This window comes from Cariama cristata, unplaced genomic scaffold (assembly GCF_000690535.1).
Source record: "Cariama cristata isolate BGI_N322 unplaced genomic scaffold, ASM69053v1 scaffold5925, whole genome shotgun sequence".
In the NCBI taxonomy this organism is placed as follows: Eukaryota; Metazoa; Chordata; class Aves; order Cariamiformes; family Cariamidae; genus Cariama; species Cariama cristata.
The window spans coordinates 1-26172 of record NW_009618035.1 but is presented as its reverse complement, the minus strand read 5'-3'; the positions used below and the strand labels follow the sequence as shown (position 1 = coordinate 26172).

Genomic DNA, 26172 nt, shown 5'->3' with positions numbered 1-26172 from the left:
TCTACCCAACCCAGTAAAAAAGGTAAGGGGGCGGCGGGGGGAGCCAGTAAACTGCATAGAGAAGTAATTCAGAGTAAAACAAATACTGTAAGACAGAAGGAGAAAAAAGATAACTGTCTGTAAAGAAAAATATCTCTGCAAAGACATTTAGAACAACAAAAAATATTTGAAAGAAATTCTAAAAGCTTACTGACATGGGAAAAAAAAGTGAAGAAAGAGAAGGAAAATAAAGACCAAAAAGTTAACTATAAAAGAAAAAAAGAGAGCATTAGACTTCTGAAGTGATGTAAGACCAGGTAGATATTTATAGAATATTAAAAAATATATTATTCAGAAAAAGATTACACTTATTAAGTTAAAAGAGCAAATTTCACTTTGACTAGTTCCTCTACTGGCAACAAAATAGTCATAAAAGTTGGAGCATGAGTGGGTTAAATTTAAATTTCATATTTGAATTTGGTTCACCGACTTTAGCAAACCTGCAAGATAGTTATGCTAATTGAAAATATCCATTGTTCAGAAAGCAATAATCTAGACTGAATACGAGTACCAAGAAAAGTAGTCCGACCTTAATGACCCAATGCGACAGTCCCATAAAAAGGTGACTAAAGTGATAGTTTAAAAAGATTTTATAGTCATGATTTCAAAGTATTGATGTTTATAAAGGAAATACAACACGGTAATTGCCAAGGAGAGAGATTAAAGGTAAGGGAGATGACTATAGTTAATAACCCAGCATCCTGATGCTAATTCTGGAATCCAAGTACCAGCTGCCCGTAACGGTAGGCGACTTTCTCTAAGCCACACAAGACTCAAGTTCATCAGTTATGCCTTCTTTCTCTGGAGACTGTTGTTTTACCAATGTAAAAATCCTGCTGACCTTCCTCATCCTAGAAATTCATTAATGCAATCAGTAGAAGAGTAGTTTTACTTTCCTTTTGTAGGGCTGAAGCAGCACATTCAGATGAATGATTGTTTATAAAGCCTATCTGCTTATTCAGTTTTATCTTGGCCACAAACAGCGGGCTTAAAAGACAATTAAAGAATGCTAAAGTTATCAATACAGTGACCAACACAGCAAAGTAAAAAGGTAACACAGTTACCAAATTTTTGTGTGTAAGAAGTAAATCAAGGCTAGTATATCAGATTACCAGGATGACCATCACGATGCTCAACAGACATAACATGATATCGCACAAATATACAGCGATGACTGAGGATCTGGCAGAATTCTAAACTCATGTTTCAGACAGGGTCTTGTTTATGATTGTCTGATATGCATAGCCCTCTGAATGATCAAATACACATCCTAGACAAAAGGAACTGCATGAGAACTCTTAATAACTACAGCTTTGAAGATCAGATGCTTCTATCAATTTAGAAGTTGGTTTTCATCCACTACAGGCAAATTTATGTAATACGAGTTACTATCAGACTGCACTTAGGATTCCCTAAGATGGTAGAATCATAGAATGTCCTGAGTTGGAAGGGACCCACAAGGATCACCATGTCCAACTCCTGTCTCTGCATAGGACAAGCCCAAAATTCACACCATGTGTCTGAGGGTGTTCTCCAAATGCTTCTTGAATAGTGTCAGGCTTGGTGCCATGACTACTTCCCCAAGGAGCCTATTCCAGTGCTCGATCACCCTCTGGGTGAAAAACCTTTTCCTAATATCCAACACTAGGACAACAGAACTAGAACTCAACCAGGAAGAAAACACTGCATAAAGAGTAAGTAACTCTTTAGATTTTTCATCAACTGTAAAAACAGCTCGGCATCAGCTTTGCCTTTTCTTTTTTAAATAAAATTCTTTTAAAAAAAAAATTTAAATACCAACCTCAAAAGAAAAATAAGGATACAGTTGAAGAAATCAGCAGATGAATACTAAAAAAATAAAACCCTAAAGAAAGGAGTATTTAGAGAAGCATAACTGTTTTAAAATAAACAGTGCTTTTTAGAAAAAGAGGCAAGTGGTGTTACACTTTGAAATTTAAAAACCTGACATCACTTGTACAAAGCCCAGCACAAAATACTCCATGTGCCTACTGCCCCCTGCTTATTCTTCTGCCTTCAGCTCCAGGTGTGGCTTCATTCTAACATACTAAAATAAAAATACTGATTTTTTAACTAATTTTTTAAAAATCAAATCTCTTGATCTTCTCCTCATGTTGGAGCTCTCGTTTAGAGTATTCTGTATGTTTTGATCAGTAGTCTTGTTCAAACCATTACATTGACAAACACCATTTACCTCAAAAAGTTTCAGAGGAAAAGAAGTTAAGAATAAGGATTAGGTGAATGTCTAGGATGCCAGTATATCGAGTAAGACCAGGAACAACAAACTCCACTTCAGTCCTAGAAAAATTACTACAAAAACTTAGGAAACAGAACTGTTGAGAACCTGAAATTTATCTGCATTAGATAGACAATCTATATGTTAAGATACAAAACTAAACAAATTTAAGAAAAGAGGTACACTAATTTTATAGCAACTCAGTACTCAGCAAATTTAAACTGGAGTTTGAAATTAGTACCCACATCAAAAGAAAACGTATGAACAATACAGAATTTATACTTAAAGACAAACGGTAATACAAAGGAGAAGTTATCAATGCTGATAAACATTCTGAGTGAAATTTGGAAAAAAGGCAAAAAGAGGTGAAATTTTCAGTGATACTCATTAACAAGTAACAAGCTTAACCAGCTCAGTTTTCTGAATAAGGCAAAGAGCCAAAAAGTGAACAGAAAAGAATCTGTTCATTCACTTATGATATAAGCTTTCGGGAAGGTATTTGGAGATACTACAAGATAGCAATTTATTTGGTATTCTGCGTAAATGCAGTAATGGTCAGAAATGCAGACATTATCTGGAAAAAGCTTTACCTCTGCACCACAGAAACAAAGCTTACATTTTGCACACAGATGATCCAGGATAAAGGCAGAATTTTAGAAAGGAAAGAACCATTTCTAGAATTTAAGCCTGAAAGAAGTCAAAGATTTCCCAAAAACCTGTAACTACCTTAATACCTTCAAAAGTTGTTGATTGCTGAACACATGAAGAATGTTTTGAGTGAAAATGTTCTTTAATATATTAATAATTTCCCTATCGTCAATAAACTAGACAGAGTATCACTACACAAATATAATTAACTATTTAGTGCTAACAGCTATTTTTATGAAGATACATGCAAACAGCAACTGTCCTTTGAAAACGCCAACCTGTCACCTAACAACATTCAGTTTGGGAGCTGAATGTAATGCAGTAACAGAAAGAGGAAGAAAGCAACAGGTCCAATTCACTCACAAAACAAAAATATAAATAAATATCAAGAAATAAAAGTATTCTAGCCTAGATGGCTGCCAGTAGGGAACGACTCCCTTCACTTCTATTCTGACAGTCACCAATTTCCCAGTAGGCCATTTCCTGTGTTTTGACCAAGTAGTTTTGATTCCCAGAGTAGCACAGTTCTTAAGGATGCTTGGGTCAGTATAGAAGGAGGTCTACTAACTCATTAAGACTAATCATGTCTTCCAACTTAGACAGCTGTCTAAGTTTTTTGCTGAATCACAGTCAATAATAATACTTCTTTCTTCTGATAAATAGGAAATTGTTCCCAGAAAAGCGTTTTTCTTTTAATCTCTAAAAATTTCATTTTGCTTCTGAAATTTTTTGTATTTTAAGTTACATCAGAACGTAATTAAATAGATATAATAGGTTGTAACTTACAATTATAATACAAATATTTATACTGTAATATAATAAAATAAAATATTGGTGCTAAAATAGTATACTTAATTTTTGTAATTATATAAATTAAGTAACAATATGCTATTGCATATAGCTATTAACTAGTGGAATTCGTGCTACTGGTAGCTTTTTGTTCATAAACATGTAAAAAAAACAAACAAACATACATCCCACACCACAAAAAAAAAAAAAAAAAACAAAAAAACACTACCAAAAAAAAAACAAACCCCACAAACACACACAGAAACCAGGGTACAGATCTTGCCCTAATAATTAAGAAAAACCCAAAACACTTCGTACTGGGAGAGAAAAAAAAACAATGCTGCTGTGTCCACAATTGGAACACTTACCCTGTCAATTTTTTGTCTGAATCTTAAGTATTTTTCTGTGTATTTACCTTATCTTTGATTTTGTCAGCTCTGGTGTCCAAAAGCTGAACTTTGCTTTGCTCCTGGTTGTATTTGCGGCCTCCTGCTCCTGAGGTTATAGCTTTCACTTGTCCTGCAGATGCTGCAATGCCAGTGGATAGTACAGATGTGCTGATACCAGATACTGCAGTGGTACTGTTCCCATTCAGTGCTCCATTTATACCTTAAGATGACAGATTTACAAAGTGACACTTAAAAAAAATCTGAAGCAGCAGATACTTTCTTTGAGATGTTCCAGTCACACTAACCTAGCTTCCATAAACATGTAACAAGATACTAGACTACTTACAGGTCACTCCCAACATGTACTAAAAATCTGCCATCCAAGAGTCACATCATTTGCTCAAGAGTTATTTTAATTAAAACATGCAGAGCACCCATGATTTAAACGACAAACACATTTACCATTGTAAGGGATGAGGGGGGAATCTGAAATTGTCCATTTTTAAGTCCAAACTATCCTTGAGTTTAGTCAGAGGTAGAAAAAGATTTTGAAGAAAGATGACACAAAAATACACATTCCAGTAAATATCTGACAGAATAACTTGTTTACAATTTTGAAGTATCAATCAGCTCCAAAAAAACTCACATGAAGCCCAAGATATTTTATGAGTTTTGCAATGTGTAAAATGAGGTGGGGGGGGAAGTTGTGGGAATGCTATTTGAAATAACATCCACATGCAAGCTTGCTTACTTATCTGTCAAGACGACTGTTGCTTTCTAAGAAAATACCCCTAATCACACAAACTTGCTACTCTACAATCCCAGGACTCATCAGATTGATTCAGAAACATGTATCAGGTCCTAAAACCTACCAAAACTATTTTTAAAATAAAAAATTAAAAAAAGCTTAGTTTGTACATCATAGAATCACAGAACAGAATATCCTGAGTTGGAAGGCATCCACCAGGACAGTTGTCCCGCAGGACAACTTAAAAGCTAAACCATAGTTCTAAGAGCATTGTCCAAACACTTCTTGAACACAGACAGGCTTGGGGCCATGACCACTTCCCTGGCGAGCTTACTCACCCTCTCAGTGAACAACATTTTCCTAACAACCAATGTGAACTTCCCCCCGATGTACTTTTAAACCATCCCCTCACGTCCTGTCATTGGACACCAGTGAGAAAAGACCGCCACCTCCCTCTGCGCGTCCCCTCGTGAGGGAGGCAAAGACAGCAATGAGGTTACCCCTCAGCCTCCTGTCCTCTAAGTCAAACAAACCTAGTATCGAACGTCAAACAAATCTGTCTTACGTATTCAAAAGCTGTGCAGTACCACTACATAAAATACCAGTTTGAAATGCAAGAAAATATTCTAATGTCATGGTGCTATAATAATTGAGATTCTGTAGCCATAGCCATACCCCTCTTCATGCCGCACACTCCCCAACAAACAACTACCTGATGCCTGCTTCTTCTGTGTAGAGGAGCGCTATTCACTATAGAAGTACAAGGCCTCCTAAACCAGGCCAGAAACTTTAAAAGAAAACTTTTCCTTATTAGTCAGTCCCAGCAAACTATCTAAGGAAAAAGAGGGGGGAGAAACAGTAGAAAGAGTATTTCGTTATTGAAAGCCCATATTTTTGTGTCTCACACTTAGCTAACAGAATAAATTTTTATAGAACTGTTTAGGAATGGGAAGAACGATGAGAGGTAAAACTCAAATTCCAGATCTTTCTCCACATGCAGAAGTTCAACACGATCATTCCCCCTACAACTTTAGCCATTACCTTTTTCTGTACTGCTCCGACTATTTTTTCCTGTAGCTCTTGAGTGGAATGAAGCAGAATCATGATTCTGTGCAGGAGGTGCAAACAGCGGTGGAATTCCCAAGAGCGGTGGGAAAAAAGCTGCCCCAGGACGAGAGCGTGTGTCAGTTGTTCGCCACCATTCTGCACCGCAAAGGAAATAAAAACAAACTTCAGTTGTTCTGGTAATACATTTAAATATTTCTATAAGCATGTTGCTGCGGATAACCTAAGGCAGATTTACTAAATCTGGGAGTAAAAAGAAAACACAACACGCAGGTATTTCTTAAATGACATGAAATTCCTGCAGCAATTCTGGTCTTAAGTCATTAAAGCCATTCTGTTAAAGATTTCAATGCAGTTTTATTTAAACATATTCTGAAAATAAATACTTAATAGGAAGCTACATGACAAGTGATCACCCCAAAATGAAACTGCTAGTCTTATAAACAGGTTCAATATTCACAGGTTACTGTTGAACATTCATTATTACCTCAGCAATCTTCCTACATCAGAATTATGAAAAAGCATAACAGCTTTGAATCGCCTCTGCAATCTCAGTCTTGGAATACTCCAAGGCCTCCACCTGAAGCAGTTACCCATGAAAAGACCTATTTAATATAGGAATCTCTAGGTACTCTACAGTAACTCTATATCTACTCTAAGATGTTTCTACCCTGGAGTTTGCACTGGACTGGAAAAAAGTAGTCTATTTTTTTCTGTAACATCCCTATTAAAATGGTTGTTTCACAACCAGAAACAGGGCTACTCTGTGCTGTTATTACATAAATTCAATTGTTGAGCAAGGAATAAAGATTTCTTATTTTAAAAACAAGCTAATACTCTTTTTGGTTTTGCTGCTGTTTAAAACTTTTATCTTAAACAGTTATTGATTTTTGCTCTCCAGGAAAATAAACTTCAAATGAGCTGATATGGCCCCTACAACTCTCAATTTTTAAAGTTCTTTACTATAGGAGCCAACTATTTAGAATATTTATGCAACCCTTATGTAATCCTTTTCCACAGATTCTTGTAACTCTGCAATAGCAAATTGACTATATTTTTTTTAATAAGGCACTGCTAAGCCTAAACAATTATCTCGAATTTGGAATTTGAGCATAGTGATACACAGTAGTTTTGTATGTATTCTGAGTGGTCCCACAAAGTTACAGAATCACTGCTTTGGAATGTACTAACCAAGAAATGCAAAAACAATGGTCACTGGACAATATATATAAAAAACAGTACATATGAAGACAAATTGCTACCACATTAAGGACAAAGACACCATTCAAAGGCTTAAGCAAGATCATAACACCTACATACAGCTAGACTGCCTAAGATAACTTCCAAGCTATTTATTATATTATCAAGGTCTACTGAAAATACTGCCCTTCAATGAGACAGCAAACCAAAATTTTAAGATTAATAATTTTTTTCCCCTACACTTATTTACCCAGGTACATGAATATAAAAACCCCATCTTTACAGACATGAGTGTCTCATATTTCTAGTCGCAACTTAACTCATCACAGAAGATCAGAAAATTGCCTAAGGTCAGATACAGAGTTCTTTCATTCCTACTTCAGCAAAAATAAAATTTTCTCAAAGAATAATACATATTAGATGGCTGTTACAACTGAATGAATCTTTTTGTATAATTTAAAAAAAAAAAATTTTAAAAAAAAAATCACTGAATGAGAACATTACAAATGAACCAGTATTCACTGCTTTTGGACGTATTTTACCCCTCCTTACTTCACCTGTACGTGCATTTGTTTCAGATGCTTTTGCTTTGTGTCGATATGTATACAGTATCTTATTGTCCTCTCAGTAACAAAAGTTCTGCTCTTACTCCCCTGGCATTAATAACTAAAACAAAATTCTGTTGTTCATATCAAACAAAAATTTAAAAACACTGAAAGATCTCTTTGTAATATTTGCTGTAGGTTTTTACCAGTACCTAAATCCTACACTCCTAAAATTCTGCTGGCGGTGGAATCCCACAACTTTAAATTCTACTGGGGGATTGGAAGGGAAGAGATAGACATGCAGGGTCTGGCCAGCCAAGAAAAACAGAGGTCTCTTCACGATACTCACTTCCTGGCAGGAAAAATGTCTCTTTTTCAAACTACAGAAAAAGTGAATTAAGAAGCATCTTGACTAACTGCATACTTTGGAGAATGCATTATAGTATTTAATTTACAGAGCATGCAAGATTGGAAAATGCCAGCTGAGTAACTGACATCTTACGGTGGATGTCAGATGCATCATTTTGTATTCATCTCTCTCATGCGGTATGTTGGTATTTTAAAGGATGGGAGACTACTGACTTGACAAGATGCCACCAAAGAAACCCCTTAAGAATAAAATCGAGTAAGAAACAAGATCATGCTGGCCAATCCTATTGCAGATAAATTATATATCTGTAACAGTACCATGCTTTTGAATTCCTCTGGCTTTCTACAATCGAGCATTTTGGGTTTCGGTTTTTGTTTTTTGTTTTTTTTTTTGGGGGGGGTGGGGGTGGAATCTATTCACCTAACGTGTATCTCGCAATACAGCACTGTCCGCTGAGCTACAGCATCCCAAGTGCAAAACTCACACTCAGGCAGAACTGCATTCAAACTACGATCACAGAATCATTACGTTTGGAAGAGACCTCAAAGATCATCAAGTCCAACTGTATACCCAATGCCACCATGCCTGCTAAACCCACTAAACCATGTCTCGAAGCTCCACATCTAAACGTTTTTTGAACGCCTCCAGGGATGGTGACTTGGTGACTCCACCACCTCCCTGGGGAGCCCATTCCAATGCTTAACAACTCTTACAGTGAAGAAGTTCTTCCCAACGTCCAGCCTGAACCTCCCCTGGCACAACTGGAGACCGTTTCCTCTTGTCCTATTGCTCATTACTGGGGAGAAAAGACCAATCCCCGCCTCGCTACAACCTCCTTTCAGGTCGCTGTAGAGGGCGATCAGGTCTCCCCTCAGCCTTCTCTTCTCCAGACTAAACAACCCCAGCTCCTTCAGCCGCTCCCCATCAGACTTTTGACCCAGGCCCTTCAACAGCTTTGCTGCTCTTCTCTGGACACGCTCCAGCACCTCAAGGTCCCTCTTGCAGTCAGGGGTCCAAAACTGAACACAGTATTCGAGGGGCGGCCTCACCAGTTCAGAGTACAAAGGGATGATCACTTCCCTAGTTCTGCTGGGTACCCAATCTCTGGGTCAGGCCGGCCCGACAATTTTTACACACCCCACTCTCTGGGTACGGCCGGCCAGCCAGTTTTTCACCCAGCGAAGGGCATGCCTGTCCAAGCCACAAGCTGCCAGTTTCTCCAGGAGAATGTCATGGGAGACAGTGTCAAAGGCCTTGCTGAAGTCCAGGTAGACCACATCTACAGCCTTTCCCTCATCCACCAGGTGGGTCACCTGGTCATAGAAGGAGATCAGGTTGGTCAAGCAGCACTTGCCTTTCATGAACCCAAGCTGGTTGGACCTGATTCCCTGATTGTCCTTCACAGGCCTTGTGATCTCACTCAGGATGATCTGCTCCATCACCGTCCCCGGTACCTACGTCAGGCTGACAGGCCTGTAGTTCCCCAAATCCTCCTTCCAGCCCTTCTTGTAGTTGGGCATCACACTGGCTAGCCTCCCAGCGTCCGGGGCCCCCCCACATTGGCAAAGATGATGGAGAGCGGCTTGGCAAGCTCATCCGCCAGCTCCTTCAGTATCAGAAATATAAAACCATTAAGCTCACAAAAAGAAGTCAAATGAAATTTCCTTTTCCACATCTGGATAGAACTTCCACTATTAAGTCTAACAGGCAAAAAGTACATTTATAAAGGAAAACAAGTCTATCTTATTACTGGCTGAGTACTTTCCAGAATTGTGTTTATGCAATCAACACACCCATGTAATGAAGAAGGATGTTACCTCGTGATGGAAAGAATAAAAAAGATCAAGGACTACTTCGTTTCTTACACGACTACTGTGAAAACATTGTTCCTGAGAAACTTGGCTAATGTATTTTTTTCTTCTCATCAAAATTGACCTGGACTTTAGTCAAGCCTGTAGTCTGAAGTTTTTTGCCTGAAGTCTGTTTTATCAAGTCTGCCTAGTGTGTGAGGACAGTTAACCGTCTTCTTTAGTTTAATATTCCTTGCGACAATGTGCACCTGGAAAACGTGCTAGCCAGGGATGTGCCGCTAAGGTTGTGGGTGCACCAAGTGCTCCCAAGCCACCAAACTCTGAAACCCCTGAGCTGGCTACATGTGGACCAAAGACTGAGTGGCCACTGAGAAGGCACTTGGCACAGCGGACAGGTTACATGGTTGATCCCCAGCTGTTCTGAATGTATGTCCTGATGGGAAAAAACACCATTTGAAATTGCACTGTCCAAACTGATGCTGTGAAGTCCAAACTGAAGTGTAAAAAAAATTTATTAAAAAGTTTTTGTATTTTAAAAGCTACCGCTAAGTTTTACATACAGTATCTTCTTATAGTATTGGCCATTGTATTTCAACAACACAGAAAATGTCTGAAAATATGAGGAACTCTAACAAAAGGTTTGTAAGTAAAAATGAAAAAATATATTATATTTGCAATTATATTATAAATGGCAATTTCTGTTACCAGTGGTAAATAGTCTGCCCCTTTAACATACTGGGATCAAAACCAGTGGAATATCCTTTTCTAAGCAGAACTGTTTGATGCAGTTATCCTTAATACACAGGAAATTTCCCATTTCAGAGATCAACACGGGTCTACAAAACACACAATGCACAAACTAATAATGAAATATACGAAGAATCAAAGACACCTTGAACACATTTTGTAAATTTTAAAATAGAACTCAAAACCTCCAATAACTTCAGTCATTTTTGAGATCTAAAATGAAATGTATGTAAGCTAGTTTTAAAAAACAATTTAAAGAAAATTCTATCAATCATGATCAAATTATCCATTGATAGGCACTTCTACATTCACTCCTTACTGGCATCAAAAGTACAAAACAGAATTCCTAGGGAAGCCATTAGCTTTGCCTTGTAGAAGTTGTGAAATTACTATTACATTGCTTAAACATTGCATTTCATCTTTTTAACTATGGTCCTACATGAACTACCTTGAATTAAACATGGCTCAATTTCTGAAGATGATCAAAAAAAAAAACCCACAAACCTGTTTTAAATGGCAGATATACATTACTCCTAAGTCGTCTTCCACAGCGGTTAGTTCTAATCTCACACTGTATTTTCAAAGCCCACAACTTCATTTAAAACTCCTACAATACTAATTTCCGGTCCCGTGACCAACCAATAGAAAGCGTTACAATGCTTTGTTGGACTTCTGTCAACAGTCACGTCAAGTGACTTCACCAGTCAAGCCTGGATATGTTACAGCTGTTTGCAGCCTACGTTTTGCTAAGACTCTTCTCCTTTTCTTCACTACCTTAAAGCTCTGCCTTAAAGTCAAGTATTTTTTTTTTCCAAAAAACTGCTTTATAATAGGATATCTTTCACATAGCTGGACTTCAACAATAGCATCCAAAAAGTAAAGGCATTATTATGAATGACATTTTTTAAACAACTCTCATCATTCCTTTTTTTTTTTTCCTTTTTAAATTAACAGAGTTACCTAATCCAAAAACCAACAGTCTACAGAAAATGTCTTCAATCTGTGGCTTTAACAAAGGGAAGAAAGAAAAATAAGTCTGGTGGCTACAAACTTAACAGTCTATCGTATGCATTTCCCTTAGAAAAGATTTAGGAATACACATCTAAAATACTGTAAACCTCCTGGAACGGGACACTGAGAAACTGTTTTTTTCAACAGTCTACGTTACGACCGCTCAATATTGCTTTCAGTTTTAGTGTTTTGGCTCTTTTCTTTCTTAGGGGATTTATTTGAAGTAGAATAGGTTGCCCAGAGACAATGTACAGTCCAAGTCTTCAGAGGTTTCCAAAACCAGACTGGATAAGGGCCTGGGTGACATGGTCTGACCCTGGAAATGGATTCTGCTCTTCAGACTAGAGGCCTCCTGAAGTCCCCTCCAACATGAGTTTTCCTGTGATCCTACAAACTTACAAGTACTTCTCAGTGTAAACTCAAGACAATACCTCAATGAAACTTTTATTTTGCAGTCATATTTCAGAAATACACATTACTCAATTCCAATCCAACTATTTCCATTACTCTTTTTCAAGAATCCAGTCCATTTTCACACCATTGCATCTTCTTCTTATAAGCTGTAATCTGTAATAAGAGTCAGGAACTGGTTTTCTTTACTTTTTAAATCTATACAACAAGGCAAACTTTTTTTTTTGCATATATATGATGAGAGCAGCAAGAATTAATACTACCACAAGCACCTCCACATGCATGTAAACCCAAATTATTTAAATTAGTTCTATTTAGCAGCTTACACCTCATATGAAACTTTACACACAGTTATGACAAATATACCTGAAAATATAGTAAATATTTAGTAGTAAATAAAAACATTTTCCTTAAACTAGATACTTTTGCTTCCAATTTAAATTTTTTATTTACAGAAGTCTTGCTAGTGTTCTGTACCACTCTAGTACTTTATAATTTACATAGGGTTTTTTTTTAAATTTGTGGCTATTGAGACGTATAAGCATAAAGGCCATTTTAAGTTTCTTTCTCGTAATCTGTTAGTATCCAGAACACTGGGACCCGACTTTTGACACTAGTATAGCTATACCACAGTGATCCATTTCCTATTATGACTGCATACAGTGGACATATTGCAAACTATCATAACCATCATGTACCCATCACCATTTCTAGCCAAATCAGGGCATCACTGTAATGTGACTCAACGATAGAACCAGCCAATGCAAGGACAAGGTCATAGTCTATCATCTTTGAAAGGTCATGCAGATTAGGGGAGGTCGCCAAGAACTGGAGAAAGGCCAATGTTGCACCCATCTTCCAAAAAGGACCTGGAGGACAATCACACGAACTGCAAAACAGTCAGACTCATGCCAGTCCCCTGGAATATATAATGCAGAAAGCCCTCTATATGAACCATGTAGGAACACATTCCTGGGCACATGCAGAATGCCTTCTGTGATAAAATCACTGGGTTTACAGACAAGAGGACAACAGTTCATGTCATTAACCTCTAAATAAGCACAGCTTTCAATGCTGTCTCCCACAAATAATCCTTAATCCAAATTAGGACATTATGGTCTGGATGAGGTGACAACAAGATGGGCAAGAAAACAGCGGGATGCTCAGAGGATAATGGTTAATGAGCCCTACTCTACCTGGGTGCCTGTGACAAGTAGAGTACTGCAGGGTTTTATCCTGGGATCTGTCCTGTTTGGTATCTTTATCAACCACCTGAAGTAGGAAATGGAGTGTTTTCTCATAAAGTTTGTGAAAGACATCAAACTGGGGAGACAAGTCAATCCACTTGAGGAAAGGGCTGGTATCCAGGAGGACCTAGACAGGCTAGAGGAATGGATTAGCAGGAATCTTACGAAACTCAACAAGAACAAAAGCAAAGTCCTGCACATGGGAAGGAATAAGACCTTGGAACAACAGAGGTTGGAGACTGACTGGCTGGGGAGCAGCTCTGCAGAAAAGGCTCTATGGGTTTTGGCAGACACCAAGCCATACATTAGCCATCAGTGTGCCCTGGCAGCAAAGGTCAGCAGCAGGCTGGCCTATACGAGCAGGAGCACAACCAGTAGAGCAGGAGAAGTAAGTATCCCTCTTAACTCTTCAGACTGCATTTAGAATACTGCATACTACTGTTTCGGGTCCCAAAAACAAGACAGACGCTGACCTCAAAGCTGATCTTGCTTTGAGTATGAGGCTGGGCTAGATGACCTCCTGAAGATATGCAGAGACCCAAGGTAGTTCTGAATAAACAAGTAGCAACGGTGAGAAGCAGTCTAGCTGTGGAGGTTGAAGCTCCAAAAGACTAATTTACAGTACTTCTCAGCACGATCAATTAACCTACAGGATCACCAGCAGTGATATCACTTGTTACAGCCTAACCGGCTCGACCTCCTTCTTTGATTGTTTTATTGAACTACAAAGACTTAACCTACATATGTTGGAGGGAATCTCATTCACATATGTAAAAAGTCTCTCAGTGCAAGGAGTGTCCCACCTCAACAATCTGCCCCTTTGCCCTAGCACAGAAACAGCATCATCTGGGTTTTTAGTAAACACATTTCTTGAAGAGGGGCAGACAATAACCCCCCTCTACTCTCTAGGCACTGTTTCTTGGGGGTGGGAGGTGGAGAGAATTATCTCACTGCTAGATGACAAATGACACTAGAGGTGGACTACAGTGAGTATGTTCCAAGACTTGTCTTCTACAGGGTGGCTATAATATGTTTGTTGAACAGATCATTTCAGTAAATTTTACACTGTTCTTCAGACCTCCTGCCAGAAGCACTGAAATTTTTACATGCAGCAATGAAAACACCAACAGGTCCACTCACAGTGCTTATCTGAAACTTTCCAGGGTAGGTACTGATCCAATTCAATACCCTCTGGGAACCATTTTTTACTGCACATTCTCCTGAAGAAACAAATGCATTACAGAAAATCTGTTCCACCTTCAAGTATTATCTTCAGTCATGCCACTATGATAAAACTTACACATTTCAGAATGTAAACAATGAGTACATCCCATCACTATCACGAAAATCAGACTGAGGTGATTAAAAGTTCATTAGCTTTTTCTTATTAGAGAGCCATTATCCCATCGCCAGGCTTTCACCTTAAAAGTTTATGTACCAAAAACTTCATGGCTTCATCCCTCTGCAAAACTGGAATGAATAAACTAACAGAAGATGGAAGATATTCTCCACCTCTCCACGAAAATCATCAGAACACGCAACACACATTGAGCAATTTTATCTGTAGAAACAAACTGAACAAAAGATGATTCAAACCAGCAGAAGAACCACTAGAAATCCTAGAGGAAAGCTTCATGAAGCAATAGTCACGTTGCCACCTTTGTATTTCCTGTTGGAGGAATGTCCGTTGTTTAAAAAAAAAAAAAAATCACCAGGAAATTAGCTGCAGAAAACTGCAAGATGATTGTAAGTCTTCACTTTATGAACGTACTGCTAATATCTTTCATCATTTGTTTAATTTTATGTACACTGCAGCACTATTCCAATTTCTTTAGTTTGCTTTCACAGTAAACCTGCTCTGACCAAGTTAAACGAAAAGCTCTAGAAACAACAAATGCTTTAGAACAAAAGTCTCTTCCCTTTTTTCTGATATCATCTGCTCTTTGATAGAAAAGCACCATTCAAACATTCCACAGCTGTTACTTTAGTATTTACTGCTTCAACTATGGTGAGACCATTCATTGTATCACCTATCACTCAGAAATAACTACGAAAAGTTTGGCAACAGTTTATTTCACCTGAAGTCTAGTATCATCACAGCATAACATCAGACCCTCTACAGAGGGTTTCTCTTTTTGCTCACTCTTGCATGGACCACTTAAAAGGCATAATTTCCCATACAAAGCACTCTGTGATAACATTATGAGGACATAATAGTGTCATAGTTCATGCCAGGTCAATCCTTGCTCTGATGTCTAGCAAGTGATTAAGAGTAGTTCTAAATGAGAAAAGTAAGCCAAACAAGGCAAGAGGGACAATGCTTACACGAATTCTGAGACTGTATGTATCTTCTACGCTCAACTCCATTTTTTAAACTTTGAAAAACACTCAGGAAGAAAAGACAGGCCATGACTAGCGTCTATGTTAAAGCAGAAAGCAGAGCTAGAGCATGTTTTTTCTAACAAAGACTTGCCTGAGAGGAAAGGGATGTCTGGCATTCTAAAAGCAGGAAAACTGATTTAGAGAATCTCAACAATCTTACACACCAATTAACTTCTTGTAAGCTATAAGAATCCCTGAATTTATCTAAACTTTTTTTAAAAAAAAAAAAGAATTGTTTCCGCTTCTTAAGTCTACAAGAACTCAGTCAAATTAACAGTAACTATGTCAGGCAATTAATTCCTAAGGAGTGCCAATGGGGTATCTTTCTTTTAAAGTCCTTCAAACAATCTGGAACTTCCAGTTGTAGAGTAGGCAGCGAGCTCCACCATTTGTCTACAATCTATCGCATTGTTTCTGACTGTACTCTAATTTTCAGGACACACAGCATGCTTTATTTGTTTAAACAACAGGTAAAACTGCCCTAGTTTCAAGTGCTGCCCCTGCTTCTAACTTCAGTATGAGTAATGCCATCTGTAAGACTGGGAGGCTGGCTGGCAATATGAAGATAAGACATGATGGGTTGGAGAGAAAAAAAAAGCAGGACTAGATGAACTGGATTGTAAAAATTATGGGTAAAATGTAAGCATAGATGGAGTTGTGCATACTTTAAACAATAAAGAGACTGAATCTCATGCAGAAAGGAAAAGAATCATAGAATTCTAGAATTGTTATGGTTGGAAGAGACCTCAAAGATCATCAAGCCCAACCTTCTACCCAATGCCACCATGCCCACTAAACCATGTCTCAAAGACCACTCGAAGAAGTGAAAAGGAAAATGAAAAGGGGAAGAAAGTAGTAAAAAAAAAAGTTTATTTGAGATGCTACACACCTGGAAGGGTGGGGAAGGGCAGCACAGAAGACAGTAGGCACAGTTAGGCAAGTCAGCATGCGTTTGTATGTCAGGACAAGGCAAGAATATATAATAACATAGATGACAGACTAAAAACAAAGGGATGATCAGAAATTTTGTAATACTGGTAACGGGAATTTCATAGGAGTTTCAGAACTAAACTTCAACTTTTGAGATAGTCTGAACATAAGGACAGAAGAAAAATCAGGGAACTCCAAGACTGTAAAAGCATACATAAGCAGAAGAACAGCGTAGTTGCTAATGGAGAGAAAAAGCAAGAAAAGACCAATATCAAAAACCAGAAAGTTCATTTGTGTCATGTTTTAATATAAAGAGCAGTGCACCAAAACAGACAGAATCAGAAAGACCAAGCATTCCCTGCTTTCCAAGAGACTGACTTTAACACCAAACGCCCCTGCAAACTGACCACACTCTTGGGGGACTTTCTAAGCAGAAACCGTTACTTGACCTTGTCTCTTGCTTCTAGATTTTTTAATGCTATTATTATGATACTGTATATAGTGGCTAATTCTGGAGTAATTTCCTGACTGCAGTATTTCATCATGTTAGGTGTTATGAACACCGGGACATTCAGTAGGATTTTTCACTTATTAGCAACTACAAGGCACCATAATGGCAATATTACATAGACAGTGCACGGAAATCGCTCTTACTGATTTTAAATTTCTAGTTCAGGTGCTTCCCCCCCCGCCCCCAAAACAAGAATGGACTGGCACTTACTTTCACCGATGCTAACTATTGCAAGGTGATGTTTATAGTGAGTATTTCTTTATACTTTCAGCTCAAGTTTAAAAACCTTGTATTTCACTTCTATGTTTGCCGAACTTAGTTCAAATGTCTTTAACTTCAGTTAGTAAATTATCACATTGAAAAAACCAAACAACAACCCAAACCTCATTTATGTACCTTCTTCCACAACTGATGGTCATACTCAACTAATAATACTAAATGTTATTTACCATCTGCTACACAGTTCAATCAGGAAACACAATACTTTGTGTTTTTTCTTATTGGGAAAAAAAAACAACACACAAACAAAACAGTAACAACCCTTGCTTCTCTCTCACCACAGTGGTGATTCTTAATGATGCTGATGAGCAGCAATGTATTGCAATGTTTCATAATACTTTGAAGACAGGACAAGTTAAAACATCCTTTGAGCTTGTTAAGTTTTTTTTGTGTGATGAAGAAAGTTGATAAGAGTAGGTGACTTTATACTATATTACACGTTGTTACAGTCTTTTAATGAAAATACATTGTGTGCTACCTAAAACATTAGATAAGTGTCCAGAAAAGAGAAGCCATCAATTTTTAAATATGCATTTAGAAACATGGAGGAAATAAAACATAAAGCAAAAAAGGAACCAAAGTCTTGTTACAATGAACTGAACTGTAATGACATTTTTCCTCTTATTTGATGAAAAGATTAACAGTCTGTCTAGCAATTAATTCTAGTATTTCCTTAATCTTCCTATTTTAGTGTTTGCTCTCCAAGATACTAACTTACTGTAAACAGACTCTGCATAGCAAAATTTCGTATTAAACTGCACTCCCTAACAATCCTGACTTACTTCAAATAGGTCAAATATTTTTGAGCACAGCTTTCAGAATTCTACTAACCACTACACAGATAAATGATTGAAAGTATTACTCCAAAGGGCAACATATATTTCAACAATGCCAGTCTCTTAGTAACAAGGAATGATAAGTGTGAATGCCTTTGTTAATATTAATGAACTTCTCGGTGCAATGTAAGTTTTTCAAAGAGCTAAAAAGGAATAAATACTTAAACAATGCCTTAAAATACAAAGGCATCAATGCACTAATCAGCAGAAATACAAAAATAACATGGTATTTCTAACAACGCTAAGGGCATTCCAACTTAGACAACAAATCTAGAAAACTGCTTAGAGTGACAGAAATTACTGTGTATTTTCCTCCTTCCTGTGTTATTCTTTAATCATTACAGTGCTAACAAAGTTTTCCTTCTACATGCCTCCCAACACCAGTGAGTCTTCCAAATTCCTTGTATGCGTGATTCCATAGTACTGGTGAATATCTCTCAGTGTAAAAAGCTGGAAAGCATGGAAAGGGTTGGAAATGGGTCATATATACATAAGTAACAATCATCCGCTCTTACTGTTGGTTTAAAAAACAAAAACTCTCATCTGACTAGAGAAATGTCAAAACTATTTGTTAGTTTAAATGAAGAGCAAAGCACTGGCCATCTCATCAAAGCACTTTAAAAAAACTAAAAATATCAGCATTTTAATAAATTCTGAATATGCTCTCACAGAAGCAAGTACACAGGTAACAAACATGAATGCAACCGCAAGGACTCCATCATTAACTTACTTTCATAAATCACAGCTTAAAAGAAACTAGTCTAGGACTAATTTTTCTTAAAAAAAAAAAAAAAAAAAAGGAAATTTTCAAAAGGGATTGATAAAACTGCACTCTACTGGGAGAGCTGATACATAACTTAGGCATAAACACTGTAAATGATTAATTTTCAGGAGTAAGAATGCAAGGAACATGCACAGAGCACTGACCTACTAAGCCGTATTTTAAAAGGTATCAATCACATGGTAACTCTCAGTAAGGCTTGCTTTAATATAAGAACTACTAGGTGCTCAATGTGGTTTTAAATGAAGTTATTTAGGTGCTCGAATAGAATGGTTTTGTTTAATCTCTAATATCCAAAAATCAATGCACTGAAATTGTTTTCCTTTCAATGTTTTTTCTACTAAGTCTGTTCCTTACAAATAAACATTTGAAATTGTTGTACTTTCCACAAACTGTAAATCATCACTTTGTTTTCACATATCCATTACAATTTTGCTATCATCACTTAGCATTCAGAATCCTTAAAATCTCCAGAAGTCAATACATACCTACATGCCTCAGATAAAAATTTTCACAAAAACAAGGACTATAAAAAACATTTATCACAAAGGAAATTTGTTTATACAATTTTATGTTTTAGGTACTAAATCTCACCTTTCTCAACATTTATTTCAGGAGCCACAACGTCATTTTAATACTTACACTGAGAAACAAACAAACAAACAAACAAGCTGGCATTTAAAAAAAATATTTGTTACTATAAATCTGAAAATCAAGTGGAATACTACAGACTTTACCAATGAAAACAATCCTGTGTCTTTGTGCATTTATGTCCACAATTTCAAAATTCTTCTGGGTCTCACTTAAGGAGAAATAGTGGATTCCAAAAAGACTGAAGATTTTTGCTTTGATAGAAGCAGCTTCTGGTTTGGAAAGAAGATTTTTTTTTTTTTAAAAAAAATTATCATTTGATAAAAAATTGATTAATTTACTTTTTTTGAAAATTAAAAATAAAGAACCCTTCAGGTCTAATCATATCAAAACAATAAGACTTGATTGTTCAGCTTTGAACACTTTCACATGCTAGTATTATTGCCCCTCATAAAGATAAAACACTGAATTATGGTATCATTTACTCATGTAAGAAAAGGCTGTTGATTTATACTCTTCCAAAGTTGCTAACATTCTCATGAGGATGAATTTATATCTCTTTCCAGAGACAATTTTCTTTTCCAATGCACCTTCTTATTTTCAGCAGTGGATGAATAAGAAGAAAGGAAGTAAAGTATCTGTTTACTTGATTGGAATGCTTCAATTATTCAGGAAGTAGTGCTGTATTAACTAATTAAACTAACAGCATGTGATAAATTCCGTAATAGTTTCACACAGGTCTTTTGTCTATTTGGGAATATGCCAAAATAATTTATTTGTAGTGTACTCTCCCTGGCAAAGCATAAAGACTCCCAGTCCCAACTCACCATGCATTGTGGTGACCTGACAGGGTATGCAATCAAGTTTATTGTGGAGACTACTTAATACACTATTGATTGCTGCAAAGAAAATAAATAGATGAATTGGAATAAAAAGAACAAAAGAACTTCTCTGATCCAATGCATAGCTTAAGATGCCTTTACCTTCTCTTAGTAAGAATAATTGTTCGTTCTTAAACAATTATTCCATTAGATGCCAGAGAAATGTATTTTTAAATGTGAAGATAATTTAATTACCAGATTGAGACTGAGAGACATCTTTGTTTTGGTTTGGTTTTGTTGTGTGGTTTTTTTTTTAAAGTTTCACAGAAGTGAGTAACATCTCAGTTTAGGAACAGCCCAGGATACTAGTCTATCTTGACTATAGAATATCTTGCAAATTCAAGAAAGTTTTGACTCAATTAAATTGCTGTTCCAGCCACAAGACATTCATCGGAAAACAGTTTTTGGCTGCTTGACAGCATAAACACATCTGTGAAGTTTCTCTAGGACAGCCGTATACCTTTTCAGAGTGGATGCAACAGTAACCATAGTGTACTGTGTCAGGCAGAGAAATGGATATACTCATAAATAAAACTGATGGGACAGTACTGATAGTAAACTACATTCCAGCTTGTTTTTAGGAATACAAAGTGTCCTCAAGAAAATATGTATGTTCTTAAAGATCAGATGCAGCAAGGCAAAAGGATCTGACCATGAAAAAAACTAAAAGGAAGCAACTCGTGAATACTGGGAATTACTATCAATCTTTGATAGCTAGTAGCTATCAGACAGAAATGAAACAACTTTTTTTTTTAACAAAAGCTGAGAATAAAATTTTTAAAACTACTTAAGAAAAGGACTACCTAGATTTTCCAATGAAGAAACAAACTGACAATTTAGAATCTTTATTACATTAATCATCTGCTTTAGTCTTACTGTATTTTGGTAGACCAAGTATATATCCTATATACACACATAAAATGTTACAGGAGACAAAAAAATTACATGTTGTAATATCTACAAAGCAAAGGCAGCAAGGATAGGTAAATGAGTCTCATAAATCCTCAGTTTGGGACCATACTTTTATAGATATACGTAAATGAACTCCTACTACATTCTGGGAACCATCACAGAGAACAATTTCAAATGGCTTGGGCTAATGAACATCGACACAAAAGTCTTTTGGAGTTGAATCTGTAGTGGGGTACTGAAAAATAAAACATTGTTATTTGTTCTAGATCAGTTTTAGTTAAGAACTTTTCTGGTCGATTTTAGATTAATTAAAATAAATAGTTGAGACATAATTCTAGGTATGCAGACATTCTGGTTTCTATTTTTCTTCCCAAGGAAGCTGCAAATGAACAAATGCAGGCCGTAGCAGGGCACTCAAAATCTGCTGGTTCTATAGGATCAGGGTAGAAGAGTTTTCCAATTTGCAGAATACACGCTTGCTCACTCTACTGCAAGAGCCAAGTTTGTTCTGGAAGTAGTGGATTACCATGAATTTAAGCTGAAAAACTTCCTATTTACTGTATTATACCTTATAAGAATCAGTAGTAGTCAGGCTAACAAAAAGAATGTATACGATCTGCTCTCCAAAGTGAAGGAAGAAACAGCAATGAAGAGTTATTTACCATTTCTTGTTCTGTTGATGACATATGCATCATTCAGTTGAAATATGAGTTTCATTCACAAAATCGAGATTCTTGCATGGAGAAATCTTCCATATGTTTCTGATTCAAGCCAAGATGTTTCACTCTAGTCAAGACTATCTAAAACTATGACATTTTGAAATTCACCTTTTCAATCTCAAGCTTTATTAGAAGAAAATATTCCTCCAGATATAAAAATGCAGTAGAGGTTGGGTTTGAACACTCAGAACATGATGTGTATTCAAGAAGTTGATTATTAGATCTTAACCTGAAAGTGACACAAAGCTTGCTAGATCAATCCTTAATCTGATTCTCGCTTTCAAGGCAGCTTTGCAAACTGAAAATTTCTCTCACATTTGAAATAGGCGATTTTAAATTAGTTTCATCACTTCAACAAAATGGTACTATGTAAAATGTATTCACATCCTATGAACGTTGCTTAGCAAAAAAAAAAAACACAAACACAACACCAACACACAAAACCACAAACGTTTTTCTTTGTCACATCTGTGCAACCTTATTATATTTGACTTGTAACAGTAATTCCAAGTGTTGACAAGCACTAAAATCACATTGTAATATATAATTGAGTCATTTTTACCGCATGTGTTGATTGTGGAACTCAGTGACGCAGCTCCAGTGGAAAGGCCACCTTTCGATACTGCTGAAGCTACAGACGGTGTAGAAGACACTGGAGTTGAAGCAGCTGCAGCAGAGGAGACTGATGATGACGTTAACCGCTCTCCAGACTCCATATCTGTAAGAGAAGACAAACGTCTGTCTTCTATGGCAAGAAATGAAATCACAAGGGGACCACAGGAGCGTCTGTGCTGATCATGTCTCAGGATCCACACTCAATTCTTGAGTATTTCCTATGAGACCTTAACATGAGAGGTACCATCACATGAAGAGCACTCAGTCATATCAGGGGAATCCAGCACATCTGCAGCAGTAAGGAAATGAGGTAGTGCTGTTGAGACCTACATCACGTTTCAACTTGAATGCCAACAGCCTCACCGGGGACCCCCATCCACACCCTCTGCTCAGGAGTTCCATTTTGGCTCAGGCTGGCACCTTCAGCCCTTACCTAAGTCAAGCCATAGCTCTGCAGCCTGGTCCATGCCTACGCCTCCTGGCTAGATCCCATATCTCATGTTGTATCTTCCCTCCAAGCTTGCATCACCTCCCATCTTCTGCTACTCCTGATCAGACTACCAGATGGACCCTGGGCCCGACAGATTCCTTTATTTTGTCTAGACCCTGCGATCAGCACAGTGTTCAGATCCTGTGGGACTGTGTCAGGGTCAGGAAAAGCACCACCTGTGCCATCCTTGACTGCCAGCTTGTCCCTCATTGCAGAGAAGCCCTGAGGGATCTGAGATTTGAAGAATGTGTAATGCATGCCGAAAAGTCCACATCTAGTCTCTCAGTTGACTCAGCAATTATAGTGAGATAGTATAAACTGAAGAATGACTCTAAGTTACCAGCCTTATTCCACTGAACAAGAACGTGTATTTTAAAGAAAAACGCACAGTAAAATTATTATTAACAATACTACTTGATGAGAAGTAGTTTCTCAAACACTTTAAAATTGCAGCCAAGCAAATGACATCCAAGCATAGCGGTAGCAAAGCCAAAAGACCATCTGACTCAATCTGCCAGAACTGCAGTTGACAATAAGTCAGGATCACAAGTAGAAAGAAGGCAGTGAAGAAATCTTTTCAGAGTCCCTCCATTATTACAAAAGCAAGGAGACTAAGCACAGGTAAGTCCTAACAGAGAAACTCTTGAGAAACCGGTTCCTGTCTTGGAGTCTCCTTCAGCTACAGAGGCAACAGCCCTTCTCAGAGCTATCACTGGAAAGGTGAGGAGGCCAAGTACTAAGCCTAAGTCAAACAACTGCTAGAAAAATCCCACTCCCGGTCTTTGCGAAACAGAACACCAAGTACATAAGACAGACGCTTTTCCAAATTCTATTTTAATTAATTTAGAAAACTGATGTGTTAAACAGCACTTTTATGTTAAAGTTATGTTAAACAGTGATTTCCCAAATACTCATTTGGAAAGCCACCAATACTTCTCCAGAAAGATGCGTTATCCTTTGTTCCTCTTCAGTCGGTAAAAGCACATCTTAAAAAGCCAAAGGAAGTACAAAGGCAAAAGTCATGGAGAAACACACAGAATATCTGGAAGATACACTGTGCCCTTTTAACTAAATCATTAATTCCTTATTGTTAGTAACTTTTATATGTGGCAATTTCTATGTATTGGATAAAAGTCTCTAGACTTTGATAGCTAGCAGAACAAGAGATACCACTTTCCCAAAGTGAAAATTCTCCTAACAAGCTAACTACAGCATATCACATAGAACTGCCTACCCTTTACACAAACTGCAAGCAACCACTTTGCAGAGAACAGCACTAAAAGACTTCATTGCTGTTATGCTTTACAGCCCAATTTATCACACAAAATTTTCAGGCATGCAGAAGAAAATCAATTTTTTTCTGCAAATACAGAAAAATCAACTACTTACACTGGTATGGTACAAACAGGTATCTACGACTATAGTGAGTATGAGGGCTATGAACTTTTCCTTCAGAACAACAGTAGAAATCACAAAAACTATTTCCATCAGAGAATTTATCAAGTCAAAATATTAATTTAAACATTTTAAATTTTTAGTTCAGGACTCCTAAATACATATTTTTCTCCAATTGAGTATTTTCTATCCACAGTTAAAAAATACCTCATTGATTTTTAGTAATCTCTGAATATAATTCAGCTAAACTGCTACTCAGTGGAAGCAGGCCACTGAAAAATACTGTATATACCGTAGACTTTAAATGTTATATTATGTCCATTAAATTTTATAATTATTCCTAAGGATAATACTTAATAGAAATCCCATTCATAAGCAATTATGATTTAAGTCTGTATCTACGGATTTAAATTTGTAGCATTTGCAAACACATGCACTATTTCAAGCCACAAAAAATTTACCATCTTTAGTATATAGAGACAGATCAATAAACAGACATAAATGAATACAACAAAGTACATTTTTTAGACACTATGAATGACTGAGCTTAGGTGAGGCCAATAGGCAGTCCTTGTATAAAAACCTATTAGTTTGTTGCATTTTGGTATTCATTGTTGTAAGCATGGCCACAGTGAATTTACTATACACACGGATGGCATAAGGGAAATTAGAAACACATCAAAATGGTATTATTACAGTACTCACTTGTAAAAAAGAAGGTATTTCTAAGCTTTAATGCACTGCATTCAAACTCAGGATTGAAACTTTGTATTTTACTTACTTTTCCTGACAAAAACATCCAGAACTCTCCAATTTCTAAAAAAAAAAATTTGCTGTTATGTTGCGTGTTATAATACAGCATTACAGTAAGTCTTTACCACCTAATGTATTAGATAAATAAGCACAGGTAAGAACCACCTATAGGCAATCCCCATTTGTGTCATAAATGGGAAGATACCCTTGGTAAATCAATACTTTTTTAATACAGAGATGTAAATCTAGCTATTCTTTTAACCAACATAAGCCATCTGTTTGAACTGGTACTACAGCATCAAATAAGAACCGGGCAAATAGTAACAAACTGCCCTTTTAAGGCTGTCGTCCTCCCTCCCTCCCTCCCTGCTCCTTATGTTTCAGTTTGCGGGGGAGTTGGGGGGTGTTTGGGGAGGGCTGCATTTTCAGCCTTTCATTCAGCTGCTTGTTTAAAGTCATTACTAGAAAACTGGAATACTGGTATTTCTGAATTATTTTGAACTGAAGAAATTATATTCTTCTCCTAGAGACGTACATACTTTTGCTTTCAAACTAAGTCAACCCTTAATTACGTTCAGTTAATTACTCTAACCACAGCAGATGGCTGACTCCAAAAGAGATAATCCCCGAAACAGTCATTAGTCAGGATCAGCAATAATTACACTGTAGACCTAATGTGTTCTGTGACTAAGAAAGTCCATACAGGAGATCCATATTCTTTTTAACCTCAAGTATAAATCAGACATTTGTTCCATTGTACTGTATTTTGCCAGTCAATACTTATGATGAACTTTCATGATTGCTTTGTAAACTCTCATATTTG

The 26172-nt window shown here is 37.0% G+C and overlaps 1 protein-coding gene across 1 annotated transcript in view; it reads right to left on the bottom strand.

Annotated features, from left to right (window-relative positions):
- The window catches only part of LOC104162057 (bromodomain adjacent to zinc finger domain protein 2B-like), an 84956-nt gene extending 62144 nt beyond the window's left edge, over positions 1-22812 (bottom strand). The window contains 5 exon segments of the mRNA XM_009700697.1: positions 4146-4339; positions 5909-6070; positions 10107-10223; positions 10226-10291; positions 22659-22812. Of these exon segments, the coding sequence (XP_009698999.1) occupies positions 4146-4339; positions 5909-6070; positions 10107-10223; positions 10226-10291; positions 22659-22812 (693 nt within the window).
- Between the last annotated feature and the right edge of the window lie 3360 nt (positions 22813-26172).